Raw genomic sequence first — 26,274 nt, 5'->3', positions numbered from 1 at the left:
CCTTTTGTCAAGTTAGTTTATTAAAAAAACTTTTTAGTAATAATAAATTGCACGCATCTTCATTATACAATAGTGATGTCCTACAAAATTCCAAATTCTTGTGCTAGTGTACCTAACTTTTACCATGGTAATGCCAACTTTTTAAAATCAAAACAAAGTTTTTCCTAATTATTTTTTAATTTGATTTTTTTTTTATAGTTCATTTTAAATGCTATTTGGATAGATAATAACTTAACACTATTGATATAAATAAAATTTACACAAATATTTAATCATATTTATATATTGATATAACTAAATGATATTATTTTTAATTTTTTTTCTAATATTATTTTTTAAAAATGGATGAAATACATCAAAAACAACATAAGTTTAATGTTGTTAAAATTGTAAAGGATCAACCTGTAAATAAATCCAGAACTAAAATATACATCACTAAAATTATAATATACATCACTAAAATATCTACTAAGATGATAAATTAAAGTGATCAAAATATATACCTCTAGATTTGTAATAAAGATGACCAGTTTATTGATTAAATTTGTAATGGATAGAGATTGTATTATCAATGTAAACCAAACAAAAATAAAAATCAGGAAGAAAATCAATAATTTTTACCGAAATAACAAACAAAACAACATCGTACTCAAACGACGAAATTATATAAACCCTCTAAAGAAAAATTGAACATGTGTAGTAACCATTTATTTTGATAAAACGAAAGAGAAAATAATATGACAAATAGATGATTTTAATCCAAATAATAGTTTTAAATATTACTGTGCAATGTAAAGTGATTATTGATGTGAGACAGGGGGAGTGAATTTAGATGTAAAAGCTGTTGTTTAAGGGAGAAGATATTCATACGAGTAAATGAACTCACACGTTAAGAGAAGATGGTTGGTGTTTATTGTAAGAAAAAAAAAGGCTCACATCAGATTAAAATATAGATATTAATACTATATAAATGAGAGAATCCATAAAATTATTTTTTTAGATTTTGTAGTAAATATGCAGCGTACAATCATTGATGGTTGCTCTCAGCTAAATGTATAATATCAAAAAATAAGATTCTATATTTTCTTATTAAATTTAAAAAAGCTAAACAATAGTTAACAATTATTTCAAAAGAAAAATTGGTTTATAATTGTCATTTAATTTTTCTTTGTTTTGCACTTCCTTTATAATGAACATATGCAAGTAAAAGAGCTGTTAAATGGGCCATCTCAAATTTGTAGAAAACAGGTAACCACAACAAATGGGCTTAACAATTCCGTCAAATTAAAAAATTAATAGTATACTATTACTATCCACACTACAACATTTTCTAAAATGCACCTTTCTACTCAATTTCCGAAATCCCCTCCCACTTGCCTTTTCATGTCTTTCTTGTGTGAGTAAATATCCCTTCAAATACTTGAGAGTTCATTTACAAGAAAAAAAAAGAGAAAATTAATATGTTTAATATTTTAATTTCTAAATTATTTCTCTTCCTATTTCTTTATCATAAATATATCATTAAGTACTCGAGTGTTTATTCACAAGAGATAATTTTTTTTTTTTTTTAATATTTTAACTATTAAATCATTTATTTTTTTCTCTATTATAAATGAACATTGAAATACTTGACTGCTTCCAAATCATTACTTGATTCTAAACTCTTTTTGTCTTATCACATTTCACATATTTGAAAATACAACTGTATTTAGAAAACAAAATTCTATAATACAAAATTATTCAAAAATTAATTTCAAGAGCGTTTTAAATTTTTCAAAAAATTATTTCAAAATTAATATTTAAAATCCCTTGAGATCTATTATGATATACTTGGCCCCCAATGAAATAAAAGAAAAGGTTTATACCTAAGAAAATTATGTATTTAATCTTAATTTAAGATTAGATATATCGACTATATAATTGCCATTTTGTTTATATTTATTTTAAGTTAATCTTGTTTTTGAAACAAGTGTAACCTAAAAATTATTTGGCTGTGTGGGGATTAAGATATTTACGGGGGTGTGCGTAGCGAATTGTGGGTAGTATCTATCAAGCTTGTTTATAGTGGAACAGAACTGCAATGACGTAGCCTGTGGGCTTCAATTTTGTTTTTCAAGAAAATGAGGGCCTAATGAGATAGCCCAAGTCTTTGACTATGTAATAGTATGTAACATAGCCCATGTCTAAGATTATGTAATGATTGTATATACCTGCCTAGTCATTAAATCAGTGATAAAGAACTTATTATTTCAAATGTTTGAATTTAAGACAACATCTAATACATTATTTATTGTAAGTTTTTAGGTGACTAAAAAAAAATTATTCTATCACGCTTAATAGTTTTTAATTTAACTTGTTTAAATAAATTATGTCGTGTCAAGGTTTTAAAAAGTTAAAAATAGCTGTGCAAATAAAATCTAAAAAATTCTTTTATAGCAATAAGAGTATCCAATGCACAAGCAAAATTAGATTTATAGGCATGGCGGTCGGGGTGAAGATGATTTTTACCATTCCCGTCCTCGACTCCAAATCCTAATATTTATGTGTTTCACTCCTTGATCTTCGATGGAAATGAAAAACAAAACCCTAACCCCTATTCAATGGAAATTTGGTATGCTCGTCCCTCTCTATCCTTGAATAAAATTCATTAATCTATTAAAAAATAATTATCCGCCTTAAACATCAAACCTGTCTCCAACCCTAACATATAAAGTAAAAAGATCCTTTCTTTCTTTTTTACTATTTCATTAGAGTTTGTAGAAGGATGTTTTCAAATTTATGATTTTATTTAAGAGTTTGTGATTTTTTTTAAAGAGTTAAATTTTCACGTTTTTTGAATTGGATTGGAAGGGGTGGGGTGGAGTATGGTGTGGCAAGAGTTAATTTACAAGGAAGGGAATATTGTATTTTTGCTCTTTAATAGCCTTTTGGGTCTTTTTTACTTTGCTTACAAAGGACAAGGTTTGTATACTCTTGTTTTTGGAAGTCAAGATCTAAGGTGACGCCAAAAGTTTTACCGTAGAAAAAATAAATAAAATAAAACTGAAAAATTATTGAATTTTAAATCAAAATTAAATATAACAATTAATAGACATGCAAGTTATAGTAATGAATACAAATGTACTATATGAGAAGCCAATGCTACATAAACAAGAAAATGGTTGAAGTAAGATTTGAATCCAATGCTTTGGTTATTATAAAATGACAAATCATTTCTTAAAACTTTGTCGTAGCCATTTCAATTTCAAGTACTCTTCTCTTTATTTAAACTCTTGCCACACCTTATGAAAAACCACATCTCCATCGTTTCACTTCTTCTCTAGCTACATTATTATCACTATTCTGCTTCTTCTTCTTTCCAATAAGTCTAAATATCCTTGTTTAGTGTTTTCTTCTTCTAGACGACACACTGCGAGATTTTCCAATTTTTTGACCCTGTTTTTCTTTCGTATTATGAATCTATGAACTTCTCTGAAATTGGATTCTTTTTTTATTGGCAAAATTTACTAATTAATTAGTTAGATTATGTTAGTTTTTGATACCGAACCCATACTTAAAACTCATTCAATGTTATTTAATTCATCAATCGAGTTACTTTTATTGGACTCTCTCAATCTTGTTTGCAGTCTATTGAAAAGGTAATTTTTTACATCTCTACGAAGTATTTTTAATAAATTGAGAGGTTTAAATATTATTTTAGTTCATATGATAATAGTTTTTTTAAATTAATTTATTCCTCTATTTTTTTTATTCAAATTCTATCAATTCAAAAATTGTTGTTTTTAGTCTTCGATGTAAGACGTGATCTAATAAAATTATGCTACATGGTCCAATAAACTGAATCAGGAATTAAAAACAACTGATATAATTGTAGGACTAAAATCATATTTAAATCCAAAATAAGTGTAATTTTGATTTTGAAGTTGTTCAGCTACTAGTGTAACAAAAATAAATTGAGATAATTTAGTCTCTGAATCACGATATGTCATTCACACTTTGAAAATTGATGGTACGTCCGGTTACGTTGTTAATGACGTTCACGAACTTTCTTAGCGATCTTTAACAAAAATATAAGAGGGTAGTTTATAGCAATTTCTGGCTATGACAAAGAATAGTTGTAGCTCGACACAATGACAATTTTTTTGACCATTTCCTTATGAAGTATTTCTTCTGCCATTTTCATATTAAGTTATAGTTAAAAAACGAAGAAAAACTGATAAAATGACTAATGTATTCCGATTTATTTTTGTGGGAAATTCAATGGAATCATTTTTTTAAATTAAAGACTAATATGTCCCTTGTAATTTTGTTTTTGTGAGAGGCCATAATGTGTCTTCACTCTACTTTTTAATTTACTTTTCCAAAACCCTAAAAGAAATCACGTTTTTCCTCACATTTGAAGTTGAACTCATGCTTCTTTTAAAGCAATAAACATGGCTTGGAATTTGTCGATGCTTGTGTATTCTTACTGAATTACTTCACTTTACATATGAAAGTTACTTACTTTTATCTTATGTCTATATTTGTGTTGCAGTGATATCATTAATCTACTCCCTCCCGACTCAATTATAAACAAAAAGTGCTTATATGTTTGGATTTTATAGAAATTAACCTTGGTACGGACATGCGGTTAGTTCAAAAAATGAGTATATATCAAATAATATATCGATGAATCTATTTCAAAAAATGTATTGACAAACCAATATTGGTGTAAATTTGTAGAAAATAATGATGATAATGGGATTGAGATTAGCCAGCAAATACCATTTGGTGATAATGTTTGTAATAGCAATTGATAAGGATTAATCTGACATGTATAAGCAAAAATAATATTTAAAAGTAATTTTATTTTGTATGTTTGGAAGTTAGTTTTTTATTTTATCTTTTTTTGTTGTACAAACATGACACTATCAAATTGAATATATTTTTATGGTTTGTCACTTTTTCTATGTATTTGTATATTAAATTCGAGTATCCTTTATACTCGTTTTAATCTATATTAATTAATATTTGTTGTTAATAAAAAATTCTGATGGTGCGTGCTCTCACTTAAGTGAACCAGATGACATATTTAATGAGAGTGAAATGGTTCTTATTTATTAATGTCTGAGCACATTAATGATATATTGCTTTAAATCAATGTCATTTATGTTATGAGATCTCATCAAATTGAATTTGGACTTCATTTTTTTTATGAGTATCAATTTTTAATTTAGAGTTGTTCCCAATCAAAACTTACTCTTAATTATCTTTTAATTTGGACGCAAAACAAATTTCTTTTAATCTCAAGTTTTTTTGTTGAAATTTACAAAGCCAATAAATGACTTCCCTTGCAATTTGGCCAGTGAACTTGTATGAAATATAAGCATAAGTAATTGTATCATTTTTATTATTTGGTATGATTAAGTTTAAGGTCATCTCAATAAATTTTAGACCTACTAAAATAAAATTTAAAATAAAGTCATTTAAAAATTAACAAGATGAATGCTCATTTAATCTTTAATTTTTTTAAAATCAAATTTTAGTTTCTAATCTTGACGGTGTATTTGAAGTTAGAGAAACAATATCAAATATCAGAAGAAGACAGTGAACATTCACCAATTAATAATAACAACATTTGAGGCATTTTTAATCAAATAACAATTGAGGCAGTTTAAGCTTAATTATTTTTTATAATATTAAACATTTTTTTTTTACGGATACTATATTAAACAACTTACAATAAAATATTAAATACATTTACATGATTGAGTAATTTTTTTCTTGTATTAATTAATATTAAAATTAGAAAATGAAATTTATATTATAAAGACTAAAACTTTAATACCAGCGAAATTACTAATATTAATTGAATCAAAAGTAGAAGTTTAAAACCTTAAAATATTTGAAGTCTGAGATAGCGACTTTATTTTTTTTTTTCACTTTAAACCGACCCTGAATCAATTGCAACGGTTTATAAGTGTATTATTTGACAACTTCAAACAAAAGTTAGTTTATCTTGTTCACTGCACAAGCATTCTCTAAAACAAATCCACAGCTATGAATTTTTTAGCAACTATGATAACATTTTTATTGGTCATGAATCACTTATAATAATAGTAACTTGTCTTTTTCATGGTTTAAATGTAATTTAAAATTAATTTTAATAAGTAATTTTATGTTTAAATGTTTTTTGATACTAATTATCAATGATATTAAAATAAAGTTTACAAATTTGGATCGTACGTTGATTCTCTCATTTTTTAAAGATTAATTGCAGTTTTAATTATCTTATTTTAGCTGAAATACGAAAATAGTTTTTTTATTTTATTTGTTTTCAGTTTTGATCGTCAAACAAAATTTTAGTCTAAAATTTGATGAAATGTCATTTTTTTTAATTATGTGTAAAAAAAAAGATGATGTAATTAAAAACACATTTTTCTATTCTATTTATATAATTGATGTTTAAAATATTCACTTTTTTAATTTTCTTTTGAAAATTAAATTAATGTGTACATTGGAAGATATATTTTTTGTTATTTTAATTTTTAACACGATTTTAACCTATGAATGAAGTTATACTCTACTATAAAAAAATGTGTATCAATATTATGAAATTTTGATCAATAATCTTTTCTCATTTTCATATATGTATTACTATAGTATCTATTAAAATTGATTAAATTAAGAGTTTTAATATATTTATTTATTTAAATTTAATCGTTGTAATTAAATGAATTATTTTCATAATTAAAATTAAAATTATAATAGAAAACATCATTTCAAAATAGAACAAAAGACTTAAAAATTTAATAGTATTAAATATAAATATAGTCAAACTCATTTATAAATAATATATTATTTAATTATTAATAATTTAATTTAATAATACTAAAAAATATTAATTTTCATACGTAGCACGATAAATCAATACTAGAGATCTCCCGATTTTCATAAACTTCTACTCTTTGTCAAAATAAATAACTTATTTTATTATATTAGTCAACAAAATCATTACATTGATACAATTTTGGAAAATTATATAGCATTTATAATATATCATCGTTTCCTTAATGTGCTATTGACCATCTTGAATATCTGATGGTTTGGATTTTTGTTTGAAAAAAAAATTATTTATATTAAAATAGCTTTTTTCTCAAATGGAGAATGGAGTTTTTAATAACAGTTAAAAGAAATAAAAGGAATGAAATTGAATTTCGTAGTATTTGGAAAATATATAATAAGAGAGAAGCACATTTTCTTTGCCCGTATATTTGGAAGTCAAACTGAATTATTATTTATTTTAAAATGGAATATATTCATGGGAAAACGAATAAATTGACTTTCCACCTTATTTTTTAGTTTAACAATAAAAATAAAATTTACTAAAAATATTGTTAAATATAAAATGAATTATTATTTTTTTCGCTCCGTTATCATCTTCAATTAGTTTCTCTTAATTAATGAGTAAAAACAAATTAGTTCCTCTTAATGAAGGTAGTTAATTTTTTTTTTTAAAATATTTAAAAAAAAAATTAAAGGATACTTAGACCTTAGTCCAATATTGTGCTTTCTTTTTTCTTCCTATTTTTTTTTTCTTTTTTCTGAATTAAGTATTTTCTTAAGAGAGAAAAATTGTACACCTCTCTAGCCTATGTTTTAAAATATTAAAGTAATAAAACAACATAAAAAGATTGTTTTTTTTTTCCTTCTTATTCTACACGTTCAATTTAAATATATACATAAAACAAATTAAATGTAATAATAAGGACGAATAACTTATATAGAATTAAGTTGCATATCTTAATTGAAAATTAATAGTTTTGGATCAATTTTTCAAAGAGAACAAAGTATAAATAGTATCTTTATAAATAAAAAATAGAAGTATTTAAATTTGTACAATAAATAACCTTTGAATCAGTAGTTAAATTTTAACAATTTCATAAATTAGGATACAACACAATGTGTAAGTGTGTGTATACACTAGATATAACTACGATGTTGACCGTTGATATTTCAATCACCAACAAGAATTTCATATTTAACTTAATTAGTGTTTGTAGTTAGTTGGATTTCAAATGTAAATTACCACCAAACTTGTTATTTCCAACTCAAAAAATCACAATATATTAAACCTAATAAGTTATACAAAACTAATTATAGTAAAAATAAATAAATAAATTAAATTACCAACAAAAACGACATCGGTATCTAATATGTTGTTTTTAACACATAATAGTGAAATTAGAGACACATTTTTTTTAGTTTCTAATTCGGTAATAATTTAACACTGGTATTTTTATTACAAAGATTGTGATTTAATGGATCCATGTATTTTTCATTTACATTTTTCTATTATATCTACATTCTTCTCCCCTCATTTATAAATGATATTAAGTGTATAACTCATGCGATGGTGTGACTAGTTTGTATATTCCTATCTATAAAGAAAATTACAATTCAAACTTCAAATTTCAATGGGTAGGGCCCACATCTCCCAGGTTCGAGACAATTACTACCTTCCATCTCTAGTATAACAAACATTTTGATGATTTTATTTTCATTCACTAAAAAAATTTGTAATTTTTAAGATGCATACATATACCGTTTAAATGATTTTTTATATTTAATATTTATATTTTAAAAATTAATAAATATATTTAATATTTGAGGGCTTACATGTTTTGATATTATTAAAATTAAATCGTTAAAAATGTCGTATCATCGATGTACTAAAATAGTTAATTTAATTATTTTTAATAGATAATTTTAAAGGAAATTGTTAGTCAAAAAATTCATAATATCAATATACATTCTATTTTTAATTGTACCGTAGAACTTATCTTAATATTTTATACATTTCTATAAGAGACATATTTATAAAAAAATTTCAAAAAATAATAATAATAAATAAATAAGTTTATTATTATTATATATATTTTTTATTATTTTTAATTATGACGCATGGAGTTTTATAAATAGTGTATGATACAGTTAGTATTTCCCATGAAAAATAACTATCATACAATAAAGTCAACCCTCATGAGCTTCAGCACAGTCTCAGGTAGTTCTTCCATGATGGTGGGAGCTAAGAGAGATTATATAGTCTCTCGCGACGACTACAACAACGACTACGACAAATCCGTGATGCAAACACCAACACAACCATCCTCAAGCAAATATATTGAGGCAAATGAGAACATGAACACATCAAGCTCCAAGAAAATGAGAGGAAGACCCATAGGATCAAAGAATAAGCCAAAAGTATCAACAATTATTAAGGAAAACAATGGAAGCATGATGGAAGCAATTGTGATTGAAATATCAGCTGGAAAAGATATTGTGGAAACACTCATAAACTTGGCTCATACACGTCAAGCTAACTTAACAATATTGAGTGGTTTTGGTCTTGTTTCTGATGTTACACTTTTGAATCCTGTTTCTCGTTCCCCTTCTTTCCTTAAAGGTCCAATATTCCAAATGATGTCTCTCTCTGGCACTTACATCAATGCTAATTGTGCTTATGTTCCTCCTCGTTTCATCACTCAACCAAGATGTTCCTCTTTTTCCATTTACCTATCTGCTGGTCGTGGACAAGTCTTTGGTGGCATTGTTGGTGGTGAGATTAAGGCTGTTGGTGTTGTTAGGATTACTGCAACTCTTTTTGTAAATTCTGAGTTTCATAGAATGGCCATCATCAATCAAATTTTTCATGAATTTGAAGAAGATGCTAGTGCTAGTGGTAATGGTAATGGTAATGGTGGTGGTGTCATCACAAATGTTGTGACTCCATTCAACAATAACAACACTTCCATTCATGCTTTGGGATTTGGTCTTATGTCTGCCAATCAACAGATTATTCCAACTCCTCCTCCTCCTGTTCCTACTGATGTCAATGTCATATGGTGGAACCATTCCCCTCGTTTTAATCAATCTTAAATGTACACCTTTCATTTGTGATTTTCTATGTCTTTTCAATGTTAGAATAAAATTATATTAATTTCTTGTTGCTATGTCTTGTTTAAAGAGAGATTAATAGTTGGAAGTTTTATGTTTCACCTTTGCATGTGTTCACTATTCTTCTTAATCCTATCTATTTTGTTTTTTAGTTATATTGTGTTTACAAGGAAGCCATATTCTTCTAAGGCTTGTATCCAATTAAGTATCTTACCTCTCATTTAATTTCTCTATTGACTCCCGAAGTATTATTACATCATATGCCAAAAACATGCATTTCGGTATTGTCTCTTTGATATATTTTGGAAGTTGGTACTTCAAAACTAATGTAAACTTATAAGAGATTATTGTTGACATTTGGTGTGTCCTTAAATCATAACTCAACTTTCAAATGTCTATATTGTTAGGTTAAACGTTTTGTTCTGGGTTTGAATCTGGGACCTCACAGTCGTGTGAGTTAATTATAGTAAAATTTACCATCTATTATAAGATTAAAAAAAAATGACCTTCAAAGTAATCATATTAATATGGTACCATCTTCAATTGCCATACTTTGCATCCTCATAATATTCGATGCTCCTTACTTATCCTTGATAGCGCATATTAATATAAACAATCTTTAACACTTTTTCTCTATAACTTTCCAAAATCTCTCTAAAGACAACTTACATGGTCAACCTCCAAGGCATAAAACTAAATTGTTTATTAGTTACTTATAATTTCTTTTGTAGTCTTTTTTTTCAATTAATCTTTTCCATTACTTCACGATATATCTAATAAGTTTAATCCCTTTATAATCTGTACAATTTTGTATATCTCTTTTGTTCTTATACATTTAGGAGCGTGAATGGTAACTAACACATCTACATTTAATTTTTTATAGTCGGTATTATTTATGTGTGCCATCATCCCGTTGTGTTTTATTTTAAAATGTCACTCTATACAAAAATCTCATTGGATTTGGTTCAGCAACTTCGACAATAGATCTTTTACATATCAAACATGCTCATATGTAAGAGAAATATAAAAAAGGAAAGCATTTTAACCAATGAGGGCTTCAAAGAACAATTGTGTGATTATTATACATTTAGTATTGCACACAACACACGTATATAGCTTGTGATCTTATAATGCATAAGCTACCTGAAATATCTTGCTAAACATACCATATATTGTAGATGAGAGGTGGTTATGTAGACCTAAGATGATTTCAAGTTGGTGGAAAGATATAAATTGAAGTGAGATATGTTGATAGAAACTAGAGTATTCATGTTCAATTTTTTAGATGATTTGATTTACACTAAACATAAATAAATTCTCAACTCATAACTCTTCCATTAGATTTTGATTTGCATAAAGAATTGCTTCTACCCAACAAGAGACTCTTCTTAAAACAACTTTTACCACCACTACTTCTTGCACCTTAGGTAATTTTTGTTATCTTGCACCTTACACGTAAATTAATATACAACAATGATAAGTGTATATTCATAATTTGCATATATTTATTCAGTATCTCACTTTCTCTCTATCTATCTTCGTATCACATCACCAACATATCATATCAATCATACTTATATCTTATTTATATTTCACTAAAGATGTTAATGGAGTGTCCGAGACTCTACCATTCTTTTTCTTTTATAATAAAAAAGAAAATGCATTGGTGTAATAAAACATAGTTAATAAGGACAAATCTACAAACAAATAATATATCTTAAAAACTAAAATGACCCATATACACTAACTAGCCATAATTGAAGAACACAAAATAGAACAAAAGTTTAGTAAGGGCCAAAATTAGAAAATATTACATTCGTCAAGAAATAAAAATATCAAGTTATTATAATATAAAATTATAAGAAGAGAAAACTACTATATATGTATTTTCAATCATAATTGTTGATGGCTTACATTTTTAATCATTTTATATTTATAAAATAATTTTTATGAGAATTTATTATAAAATAATAGAAATTATTTGGAACTGATTTGTTTAAGTTTAAAAAATGTTATTTTTACATTTAATAACTTAGATATTCAATATTAGATATTTTAACATGATTTCTTTTTTTTTAAAAGGTATATCTCGAAAATTATTTTTTTTACAAGCTTTTTAAAATAGATTCTCATCTTAATTATTTTTTAAAATTTTATTATTCAAAAATACTTGAATCAAATAGATGAAATACATAAAATAATATTTAAGATAAATTATTTAAATCAATTTTTAAAATTATAAAAAAAATATAAAATATTATAAAAACCATTTTTTTAAACTATGGGCTCCATAGCTTGCAACTAGTTTGAAATGGAATTCGATTCGACCACTTGGACCGTTGAACCGATAATTCAACTAGAAGAGTCATATTTTTGTAAAAACAAAATTATTTACTTTTGAGCAATTTTGGTATGAATCAATATAGATATTTTTTATATGCAATAATAATACTATTTTTTTTAAAACAAATTTTAATATAGACTAAATAGATCGATTGTTTGACCTATGATCCCAAAGATACAAAGCACAACTCAATTGATAGAGGCAATTGTTTGACCGACGACACCAAAAATATAAAATATAACGATTGATACAATATAATCAAAAAAATATGTGGTGTATTATGTTAGACATTAATCTTACTATAAAATTAAAGGACGTTATTAATTATTTATATTATTTTTCGTTAATGACATCAATTCAATACCAACATAGTTGTGGGCGTGAACTCTCTAGAGTATAACTCAAGGATTTGAACCCTTATATTGCATTAATGGTAAAGTTTCCAAGGATCATGGTCCAATCCCACTACAACTAATAATTGGTAATTTTCGTGTGATAATATACTCTAAAATTTTACAAATAAAAGGACTCAATAATACTATTGAATAATATTTATTACATTATTTGAAATATTTATCATTTAATAATTAATAAAATAATTTATAATGACATATTTTTTAACAAATTCCTTTTAGTACAAAGAATGTGTGAATGAGTTCTTAAACTTTTAATAATTTTATAAATTGCAACATATGTACATATTTTTAAATACAATTTTGACCATTGATTTTTCAATCAATAATAAAGAATTTTGTATTTTACCTTCTAAAGTGCATGTGGTTAGTTCAAATCATAAATGTTATCACGGTATAATTTGAATTTTTAACTCAATTTTGACTTAAAAATTATAATATATTTGGATGTAATTAGACTCTGAGAAGAAAAAGAAATGCACTTATAGCTTATAAACTATAATACATGTGTGATAAAAGTTATTTATGATCTTATATCATTTTTTGATAAGATATTTCAAGTAGTTAATTAGTTTATCACTTATCATTTTTTGTCAATTGTATCTTTATTATTATAACTAAAATCCTTGTTTATTCACAATAATTTATTTTTTATAATTTAAAATAAAAATTTATTTATACATAATTTATATAATCTAAATTTTAACCTAATTTTAATAGATAATATTTTAAAGTAAAGTAAATAATTTAAAATAATATGTTTATTATATTTTAAAATAAATAGAATAGCTAAAAAAAATATCAGATTAATAAATAATTTAAATTTTAAAATAAATAATAATTTAAACTAAATAATTTATTTATTTATTTTAATTTAAAATAAATAAACTAGCTAAGTAAATAAATAAAATATCATATTAATAAATTTAATATTAATAAAAAATAAATTTAAAATATTAATTTTAAAATATTTTGAACATGAATTGATAAAAATAACTTTTAATCAAGAATACCATTTTATGTTAATTAGTATACCAGGTATAAACTATCAACGAATTAAATTATAAATTTTACTAAACACTTCGAATAACTTAAGCTATTAACTATCAACAATTTTTTCTCAAACAAAGTCTTACTAATTTACTATCAAGTTATGTTACTAGAAAAAAAGGTAAATTGCAAGAAATTGGTATTTAGCTTCGGAGTTTTGTAACGCTTAATGATAAAATTAGAAATATAATTTATTAAAAAAACTTATTTATATTATAAGTATATAATTATTATATTGGAAAAATAAACAATTTTAGCATAATTTATGACAAAAAAACAGTGAGAAATAAGATTTTAATAAGAAGATTTCTACTATACATTTGAAAATTAACATGTTTGATACTATCAAATAAAATTACAAATACTTAAATGATATCTCATTTATTAATGAGTTTGACTATATTTTAGATTTAATATCACCAATTTTTAAGTTTTATCTCTTTGGTCTATTTTAAAATAACGTTTTTCTGTTATGATTTATTTAAAATTATAGTTATGGAAACAATTTATTTAATTATTAAAATCAAAATTTAATAAATAAATATATTAAAACTCTTAAGTTAGTCAACTTAAATAAATATTATGGTAATGTTTACATGAATGAATTAAAAAAATTATTAGTGAAAATATTCGTATGATCAATTCACACTCTTATCTTAGAGCTTGTAATAATAAATAGCTAGTGTGCTCATCTTAAAGAATAATAATTAAAAATATTTATATCACTAGAGTGAGGAATACATTTTAGATTCTAAAATAGTTATAATTATTAATTAAAATTTGGATAGTCAAAGTTATTTACAATTTTAAAATTTATAATAATATATACTTGTACACATCTCGATCATATAGGATACGGTTGCGTTTTTGCAAGTGTTGAGTTTTTCAAATTCAATTTCTTAAATCCATTTTACATTGCTCCTAAACTCTAGCTCTCTTTCTTTATCATTACATCTATTTTTTTCCCATCGCATGCAAAAACAAGATGTCTAAAAGGATAAAGAAACCCAAATTTACCATATTTTAAAAATTTATATGTAATTAGTGTATCAGCAAAATGAAATCCCTAGACGAAGAAAATATGTTTCTCACATTCTGAGTTGTTGATTTATATCCAATTTGATGGTATAGGGATATGAATTGTATGATCTTTATTCAATGAGTCTTATCTAATTACTTTTTATTGCAAAATATTTATAAAAAAATAATAGTGAATATTACATTTAAAATAATGTTAACGACCTACTTTTTAACACACATTTTCTTACATATATATCATCAAATTCATATACGACCCACATAACTTTTTTTCCTAATAAAAAAGAATGAATTATTATAGAATAGAAACATGTAACTGCAAGTCATTCTAGAGTGTGTAATTATATCTCTTGTGTACCAGATAGTCAACTATTTTGGGTAGGGCCCACACCTCTCCTATTAGAGACTATTGCTATAAATACTCTCTAGTGTGAGTGAGTTTATATCCCTACCAAATAATGACACAGAACGAAGAAACACCATCGTCTTACTCTCCAAATTCTAAGAATGAATCCTTAGAGAATAAAGCTTTGGAATTCTCCGCACCGAGTCTTGCCAACAACAATGAAAACTTGACGATGGAAACACCACCATCGTCAAGACCATCCTCCTCCTCGGTCAAAAGACCCAGGGGGAGACCCAGAGGATCAAAAAATAAGCCGAAACCACCTGTTGTGATCAATATAGATCCATCAGAGACAAGTATGAAACCAATTTTGATTGAAATTCCAGCTGGAAATGATGTTGTGGAATCCCTGATCAACATGGCTTGGCGTCATCAAGCAGATATATCAGTGTTAAGAGGTTTTGGTATGGTCTCAAACATTACTCTTTGCAATCCAATATCTCATTCCCCTGCATTCACTTATCAAGGGCCATTCCAAATGATATCTCTATGTGGAACATACGTTAATCCCAATTGTGGTCGTGTTCCATCACAATTCATAACTCACCCTGCTTGTTCCTCTTTTACAATTTACCTATCTGGTGGTCGAGGTGGACAAGTGTTTGGTGGTGTTGTTGGAGGAAAAGTTATGGCTGCTGAGGTTGTTTCAATCACTGCCACTCTTTTCAAAAAGCCAAAGTTTTATAGGGTAGTTACCACCAATGGAGGTATTAAGGAAGTTGCTGAAGATGAAACCAGACATGTTGATAACAACAACAATGTCATTATGTCTGGTTATAGTGCCAATTCAAGCCACATGAATCCTCCTTCTGATGTCAATTTCATGCACTGGAATCACTCTACCCGTACTAATAATTACTAGTTAATTATATCATAATCTTTTCCCTTTTCCCTTTTCCAGTTTTCTAAGACTTTTCATTATTCATTCAATAAAAATTTTGTTATTTCTTTTTGTTACATGTATTTCTTATGCGAGTTAATATTTGCACTCTTGGTAATGGCCATTTTTTTTACATAATTATTATAGAGTAATACATCTGATTCATTGATTTGATATTGGATGATTCATATTGTATATAAACTAAATCTCATTCTTCCACGATCAAGGTATAGTTCTGTCGTATAGTGGATTTTTTCAAGACGAAAATAAAAAACGCGTATTAAATATGGACAACAAAATTAATTAACATCTGAATTCCGTCTAGTTGAACTATTGACTTTTGTACCAACCCATATATTTTATTTATAATTAAAATTATTTCCATCAAAGTTAATACTTGAAAATGAAAATAAAATATAAAACTCGATAATTAATTAATAATTATTCAATTGTTAGTATCAAATATTTGATTATTTTTTCTAAAAATACGTTAGATATGGACATATAAAGTTATATAAAAAATAATATTCAAAAAATATTTAATTACGAATAGCAAAATAAACCTCAATAATTAAAATCAACTCGTCAATGTATTTTTTCTCTGAATTATTTTATGTTAGGAGTATTTGTTAATATTTTTCTTAATTATTCTTATACTTAATAAATACAATTTAAATAAATATTTTTTTAGCGTTGTCTGAACAGATTGCCCGAAAGTAGTCGACAGTCCTTTTCGGCTCGATTTTATATAGATTAGAATAAAATTCAATTATATTTTGAACTTAAAATTTTATGTTTAAATCCTATACTTTTTGTTGGCCGTCTATTTGAGTCGGACATTTCGAACTCTACTTGTGTTCAACAACACGAGAGTATTAACGACGTAAATATGCACAACAACATGAGAGTAATAATGGGATAAATATTTTATACACGACAAATAAGAGACTTTGACACTAACAATAACACACTTTGACACTCAATTTCTACTTAAAATTTTACAATATTAGATATATGGATAATCAGCGGATCTTCTAGCGGCGGACAGGGCTATATATATATATATATATATATATATATATATATATATATATATATATATATATATAATAATAACAATGTATTATAAATGATTTGTTATATATATAATAATGATAAGTTGTTAAAATATTTTCAAACCAATATGGTTTTTGAGAAAATGATATTTTTGCATCTACCTCTATATATGTACCTCTCTTCTCTTGTATCTTTTCTCAAGTTGTTCACCCTCTCTTAACATTTATACTAATAAAATAATACAACAATCTCTAATAGATAAATTACATAATATCGAAGAATAAACTAATTAATCTCGAACAAATTATAACACTATATTTAGCAACTCAACTGATAACTATTAGCAAACTTTTTATGTTATATGATATAATATTATATTATTTTTTAATTGTGAATTGTTGTGTATATTTTTAGGAGTGACACGATGTTTAAACATAAGAAAATTGATACATTTTTCAAGAAGAAAGTTTTCGACAAAGATAAAAATCGTAAAATTGATATATTTTGTTTGATTGAATTGTGTGAAGTTCTAAAAACTTGTTTGAATTATGTGACTTGTGAAAATTGTATGTCTTGTGAAAATTGTGTGACTTGTGATAATTGTAAAACTTGTAAGAATTGAAATTCTAATTTTTGCAATTTGTCTACTATGTATGAATTATGTGAAACTCTAAAAAAAAAAACTACTCGTGACATCTAAGAATTTCAAGGCTTCCTCCGATATTTAGTGCAAGATCTGCTACCGTGGATAACTACTTTTATATATTTCATATTTAACTCATTCTTAGTTAATGTAAGACTTAACCACTCACATTTGAATCTAACAATCTTCTCATCAATTGTGAATCTCACATATTATATATCCTTGGACCATTGTAATTACCAATAGGACTTGCCTCTTGACTACACCACAAAAAAAAAATTCGATGCAAGGATCCTCAATCCTGCTGCCCCACGAAGCCAAATCAATGCTCTCACACAACTTCTTGGGAAGTCTAAGGAGCGCGAGAGCAACAACAAGTCAAATGCTTCAGGACTGCAAAATATTTTGATAGCACATCTCCCTCCAAAACCTTAATGCATTAGATATATAGGTCACTATATATATATATATATATCATTCTTACTCAATATTAGACTTAATCACTCACATTTTAATAATTAAGAGTTTTTCACACACACATATATATATGACAAAAAAGAGTATGTTTACTTATCGATCAAAATTAAATATTTTTTTTTTATAAATTTGAAAATATATCTCATATTCGGGTAAGGATGGAAATCTAAAAAAAAATTATATTTAACTAATCCTCAGTTAAAAAATCGTCAAGATATTTTCAATACCTTAAATATAATTGAAAAAAATTATTTAAAATTAAAATGATATATATAAGTTGACTTAAAAATAGATACCAAAAATGAAAAATGAAATATCTTAAGACTAAAATGTTAAGATAATTCTTATAAAGTCTTAAAATAAAATATAAATATTTAATAAATACTAAAAACTTATTTAATTTTTGAAATTATTATCAATCACAGGTAATTATTTTCAATTGCGTGTACCAGTACGAATACTATAATAATATACTCTAATTTACTCATCATTATTCTTAAAGTCATTAGATTTATTTATCAAATTTTAATATAAAAAACCGGTGAGGCACTAACAGCGTCTCACGTGTAATTCTTATACAGGTGAAAGTTTGAATCACAATAAAAGAAAAATAAATATTTAGTGACTACAAAAAATTCGTTATAAGGATGAGAGAGAAATAACTTTTTTTTTTAAGAAAAGAAGAAGAGGAAAACCACAATTAGTGACACCAAATTAATTTAGAGATTTTCATTTAATCAACTATTAAATTTGGCTTTGAGAAAATATTCTTACTTTTTATTTATAAGGTATTTTTTTTTCTCATCCTATGATATTTTTAAATACATAAAATAATAAGTATGAATTGATCATTTCAACCATGTAAAATATACTTTTGGATTAACTTATCTAAATAAAATTTGGAGACTTTTAAAAAACTTTGAGATAAAAAAACAGTTTTCTTAATTTTATTGCACCAGTGTTTAAATTGTATGGGCTTTATTGTATCATAAAAAGATTGCATGGGCTCAAGATTTCAAATTATGGACTCAAAATTTCAATAATGGGACTCAAAGTTATTGTTCATCTACTTTTTGCGAGTTTTTTATTGTACACTTTTACTTTTATAAGCAGTACTTAAATATTATTACAAATTTTAATGAAAACCAACAATATTCTTTAAAAATAATAACATATAACATTCTTCATTTTTATAAATAAAACTGTTATATAATTTATATTGATTTAATATGTGATACATATTTCTAATAGACAACGTCAATGATCGCTGAAATTTTAAATACTTTTTAAAATTGATTTATAGTGGATCATAATCTATATTAAAATTTCCCTTAGTTGTTATCTAATGTATAAAAATATAAATCACTTTAAATCCAATTCACTTCTGACTAAAATTAATTTTACATAATTAAATTATTAAACCATATACAAACTTAACAAGTACTTTTTTTGCGCCAAAGGCTGCTCATTCACAACACAGTAATTTTTTCTACCTGGGTCACACTTTCCGAGGGTTCAGTTTTTCTTTCTTATTTTGTTTTAATGTTCTGTATTCTAGTAATATAAAGTTCATAAGAAAAGTAAACAAATTCAAAGTATAATTATTTTAATAAGAATATTTTTAGAATTCTTTTGAATAATTCATTTCTTAATTAAAATTCATTAGTCAAATTAAAATTCCATTACTTAAAGTCATTTTCTCAATCAATATATTACATTTGTTTTTATTTTATTTTTTATTTTATCATGCGTTGCCATTTTCTTTTGAGTTATGGTTAAAATAAAAATATATCTAAATGAACACTATTTATAGAGGTGTTCATGTATTGGCTTGATTTTTTAAAAATTTGTTTTGGAAATTACCAAAACAATTAGAGGAAAAATTAATCAAAATAAAGTATTTTTCATCTCTTAGAACTTTATATCGGCCTTTGATTAAAAAAAGACAAAAAAGTTATATATATTTTTGCAAATTTTTCATAATTTTGAAAACTTTTTCAAAAAATAATGATAGTTATTTAGTTGTCTTCATTTATAAATAAAAGTTTTTCCTATAATCACACTAAATCATATACCTATTCATGTTTTTCAAACCTTAAATATGTGTTCCATCTCTTTAAAATTTCGTTAACTTCCTATAATTTTTATCATTAAAGCAATTTAAATCATGTTGACATTTCAATATAAGTTATTTAACTTTCTTTACTTTTCCTTGCAATTTTATATTCAAGTCATTTAGATTGAATATTATATCTCACATTCAAATAAAAAATCTCTACCATGCCATCTATAGAAAAGAAAAAAAAAGTAAGTAGACTTTAATACAAGATTGGAATAATTCATAATATTTAAACACTTCACAACTAGCTCTATCCTTTTATTATAATTACCTTTTATCTAAATTTTTCATTTTTAATTTTAATTATTTTTTATTCAATTCAAAAACTAAATATCTTAAAATATCTATACTTTTTTTAGAAGCTTAAAATATCGATACTCGTATATAAAACGATATCAATTTTTAGTATAACTATTTTTTCTTCTCTGTGTTTACAGTATCTTCTGTATAATTTTATCATTCATTATAAATCAAATAACCAATTTTATTAAATAGTCATATAAAATTTTATAATTTTTATTATATTTGCATAAACAAGGACAAATGGACACATTAATTCCCATCTGCATGTTAGTTTAATTTATATAAATTAAACTCGTATAAAATAAAACAGTCTACAATTCAAACTAAACCTTTTTTACCTTATATTTGGTATGGATAGTTTTTGTACATAAATCTCAAATCTCACTTTAGCACATTATTATATTCTGTATATTACCACTACTATATTATAATATCATTGCATAATATATTATTATCTCATCATATTATTTATATTTTATATAGAGTATAATATAATTACATTAAATGATTAAGTTGTATACTAATATATATTATAAAATTAGAGTATATAGTTTTCATTTTTATGAAAATATAAGCATGAATATAATCATATTAAATGTATTTAACTTAACCCTCTTTTGATATTTTTTTTTAAGTCTGTAATTTCTTCTAGTTCTTCTATTTTCAGAAACAGATAGTTTCATTTCAAAACAAATCCCATGATAAATTGTTTAATAATGAAATTATATTCTCTTTGACCATTGTAATCTCATCTTAATTAATATAAAAAATAAAAATAAAATTAATGTGGTTTATGTTATTAAGTTATACTAATATATTAATAAATTACATTTATAAAAATATATCATTAAATTATAGCATATATTGTTTTAATTTTTTTATATTAAGCGTATTTAACTTTACCCGCTATTGATAAAAAAATTTAACATTTTTGAAGTCTTTAATATATTCTGGTTCTTATATCTACCAAACCATTTAATTGCATTTCAAAGTAAATCTAAGATAAATTATGTAATGATAAAATTAAATGCTCTTTGACCATAGTAATCTTATCTTAATATAAAAGTAAAATGAGACGGTGAAAAAAAAATTACATTCTCAGTTAATGATAATAATGGTTAGGTAATTAAAGATATTTGATTTTTATTATTATTAATTTAAAATAATGTTTATAAATAATTATGATTTATCCACGATATAAAATTTACATTAACAATTTATCATAATTAAACTCTAAAATTAAGGGATTCAGTCATTTTTATTATTTTTTCCAACCTAGCTAAAATAAAATAAGGATAACTATGTAAAATTGTTACGTGTGACTATTGATATCTTTCTTCGGATAAATATTCTTTACTACTCTCTTTATCATACTTTTTCGAAGGTTTTTTTTTTTTTTTTTTTTTTTTTTTTTTTTTTTTTGCTTTTGTCTTAATTCTCGTAGGTTTTTTTTTTAATTTACGTTTACGATTTCATATTATCAATTTTAGGAAAATTATTGTTGTTGTCCTTTAAGTTATTTTATTGTAATAAATTAACTTTTCATAACGTTAACAATGTTGATCGACCATCACAGTGATATTGTGGATGTTATGAAGTTAACATGAAATGTCCAATTAAACTTTTAATGAAAAAATTCAGAATAAGTTTTTTTAAATTATAATTTTTAAATACTTTTTTTTATAGATAAAAAATCTCCAAATATCTTACATTCGACAAAATTGAGTATTTAATTTATATTCATTATCATTGTGTCAATGTAAATTTTTTTATATGTGCAATTTCATCTCACTATATTTAATTATTTAGAGAAATACTTTAGGACTTAATATACACTCTATATGTTCAGATGCAAATTTTTTTATATATGCAACTTCATCTCACTATATTTTATCATTTGGAGAAGTATTTTACGAGTTAAGATATACTCGATATGTTCGGTTTTATAAATATTTATTGTATTTGTAAAAAAAATGTTCTATTTTTTTTTAACATGATAATGAATTTTAGGAACAATTATTTCTAAAATGTCATTTGTATATCTAATTTTGATTATTCATTTTTCTAGATAAATCACTAGATTTAATAAGAGGTGTGTGTTAAAAAAATGATAAATAATATCTAATAAGTTGAAGAGTAATATTATTTGATACAAAATTTAATATAAAATAAAACACAAATATAATTCTGTATAAAATATGTAGAGATCACATTTTATATTTGTATTTTAATATATAATATTACTTTTATATGTAATTTTATATTTTAATAATATTATTCTAAATTAAAATATGACTTATATTTAGAAATTAACTTTTTTCTTCTTCTAGAAAACATATAATTAAGGACAAACGACTAACAAAGAGCGGTATCACATTATAGTTTAATTGAATGTGCATGTAAAATATTTATACTTTGTGTATTGGTAGTTACTATGTCAATTTATTTCTTGAAGAAAAATATATTGTAATATTATGACTTTGAGGTTAATTTTCGTATATATATAATTGGTGTATAAAAATTTACATTGACAATTCATTGATCACAACCAATCATTTACATAACTTTTAAAATCATTTATAACTTATAACTTTTAAAGTAGATACAGTTAAATTTAAGTACTTTTGATAGATTTAAGTAAATGTTAGTAAAAAAAAATTATAATAAGCAGTATCTTTCATACATCACTATTATGAATTTGTTCTAAGAATTCCTAATATATATATATATATATATAATTGGTGATGTATTTGTCGCGGCTTAAAATTTCGAGTTTTCCTCGAAATTCAATGGAGTCGCCACCAAAATTTATTTTAAAATAGGGAAAATATTGGAAAACCCTTAAAAATGTAAAAATAGTCTTTGAAACCAGATTTTGAGTTCGGGAGTCGATTATGCGTAGGGAAGGTATTAGCACCCTACGACATCCGTTAAAATACGGTTACCTTTAATTAATTGTGCAAAATTATATCAACTTAAATATATTTATTTTTCTTTATTATTAAATATGAATATAAATTGCTTTTTATAAATGTGATTTTTTGAGATAAAAGTGTGTTAAAAAAGAGTGGAAAAAAAGAAAGTTTTTATTAGTGTGCTTGACAAGAGTGTGATCTTGCTCCTACGTATCTCCCGGTGCGATGGAGAAATCAAAGCTACGTAGTTCTTGGTAAAAAAATGTGAATGCGTTGATTGCTTTTAAATAAATTGTATTTTGTTACTTAAAAAAAATAATTTTGACGAACATAAAAAAACTTGTTTGATTTGAATAATTATCTTAAAATATGAATTTTAAGACGATCGAATTGTACAACTCGTGTCTCAAAATCCAAGGAGTAAAAAGATGTCACATCTAATTTAATCCTCTTAAGAATATTTTATTTTTTATTTTTAAATTGAATTTCAAAACAAACAAATAGTTTAATTTGTATCTTAACAACTTCAAAAATAATAGTAATAATAGTAATAATAATAATAATTAAATAAATTTTTTTTTAAAAGGATAAGTTTTAGAGTTATCAAAATATATAATTTGTATTATGTAACTCCGAGATTAAAAGATTTTAATTAACTTTAAATAATTTTTATGATTTATTTGTTTATGAATTTTTAGTTTATTAAATCATTTGTGATTATGAGATTTAGAACCATCAAATTGTCACAATTTGTGTTCTAATAACTCAAAGATTAAAAAGATGTCACATCTAATTAACCTTACAATATTCGATTATAGTTTTATCTTTACCCTTTTAAAATAATAATAATAATAATAATTGATGTTAAAAATTAAATAAATTTAAATAATTCTACGAAATAAGCTCAATAATAAACACACCTAAAAATAAAATAAACGGTAAAAAAAAAATATAGACTTGTATTGTTATTTATTAAATAAATAAAAAATAAAAATACCAGATTAATAAAATAAAAACTATATACAAATTGTGAACTCTTTCAAATACTTTTTAGTGAATCAAATGATGAAAGCATAACTCATTTAATATTAAATAGCATATTAATATCATTTATAAGTGAAATGAATTATGTTTATTACTAATTAGTCATTATTTATATTAAATCAAATTAAATTATGTTAAATGACCATCATTATTAAATTAAATAATTATTATTATTTAAGTTAAATGAAATAAAATAGTAATTTACAGCATTACATACACACATGTTACTTGATATTGCCTCACGTGATATTAGAGAAAAAGAAAGTATGGATGGCAGGTTGCTAGTGTCATTTCTTATGCGAATACCAACACACTAATAATAGAGTTAGCAGTAGGATAACAAATGCTGAGGCCAGTAGTGATAATATGGGGAAATATCTTCACAAAATAATAATAAATAAAAACCAAAGAAATCATCATAGCCTTATAAGCCAAACCAGAGAAACAATAAAACTAAGATTTCAAACAAAACACCCAATGTCAAATAAAACAAAGTTTCCAACAAATCAAGCTCTTCTTCCAAATCTTAGTTATTAACATAGTGATGTTTATATCTTCCAAATAACATAAAGCACAACAAACTTAAAGAGAGTAAAAAAAAAATACTTGCCTTTCTAAATATCGGCCACAGTGAAGATGGAGGCTACGGCGGCGCGACTGAACTGAAAGTAGTAACGATCCTCTTATCTATCTTATCTTTTAATAGATTTTTGTGGGTTGTGTTGTTAAAATGAGTTTGAGTTTTGGTTATGGTTATGAGTTGGTTTGAAGAAGGATTGTGGTGGACTTTTTCCAAAACGTTTCTTTATCTTCTCTGTTTTGGTTTTTTACAACATTTTCTCTCTTTTTTCTTGATTTATTTCAGAAGCAAAGAAAATAAATCTTCTATTTTCGAAATCTCACCTCCTCCCTTCAAATGAATTTTTATCTTCTTCTTATAGACTAAAATAGTGACATGTTGTATTCATAAAATAAAACAAAGTTCTGAGTTTTATTTATTTGACAGCAACATGTCCATAAAATAAAAGAAAGTTATGGGTTATCATTGTTTTGCAGCAAGATGTCCATAAAATAAAAGAAAGTTATGGGTTATCATTGTTTTGCAGCAAGATGTCCATAAAATAAAAGAAAGTTATGCAAGTTATGTGATTGAGTGTAGGAATGGTGAAGATATAATTGGGACATTAACAATGATTTTGTGATTGAGTGTAGGAATGGTGAAGATATAATTGGGACATTAACAATGATTTTGTGATTGAGTGTAGGAATGGTGAAGATATAATTGGGACATTAACAATGATTTTGTGATTGAGTGTAGGAATGGTGAAGATATAATTGGGACATTAACAATGATTTTGTGATTGAGTGTAGGAATGGTGAAGATATAATTGGGATAAAATAAAAAATTAAAATTCAAAGATTAAAATTAAAAATAAAGGACGAATACTGATTATGTTTTTTTTGTTTTGTTTTTATTATTATGAAAATAATTTTTAATTATTGGGACAAAATTGAGGTACTACAATAAAAACACAAGAGAACTCTCTAAGGCGTACGCTTTTTTAGTTGAGGTGGGATATGTTTGCACATGTGGAAGAAATACTATGAAGTGACATGAGAGTCTGTTTTAAATATATATAATAGATAGCA

The 26,274-nt window shown here is 24.5% G+C and overlaps 1 protein-coding gene across 1 annotated transcript; it reads left to right on the top strand.

The window, feature by feature from the left end:
• The first annotated feature begins 15,239 nt into the window (after nt 1–15,239).
• LOC101498013 (AT-hook motif nuclear-localized protein 28-like) lies at nt 15,240–16,049 on the top strand. Its single transcript, XM_004491244.1, has one exon. It carries the CDS (start codon nt 15,240–15,242, stop codon nt 16,047–16,049), a length of 810 nt encoding a protein of 269 aa, XP_004491301.1.
• The last annotated feature ends 10,225 nt before the right edge of the window (nt 16,050–26,274 follow it).

The sequence above is a fragment of the Cicer arietinum genome, chromosome 2 (genome assembly GCF_000331145.2).
Source record: "Cicer arietinum cultivar CDC Frontier isolate Library 1 chromosome 2, Cicar.CDCFrontier_v2.0, whole genome shotgun sequence".
Taxonomy (NCBI): domain Eukaryota; kingdom Viridiplantae; phylum Streptophyta; class Magnoliopsida; order Fabales; family Fabaceae; genus Cicer; species Cicer arietinum.
The sequence above is the reverse complement of the archived record's forward strand: the minus strand, read 5'-3'. Positions and strand labels throughout refer to the sequence as shown.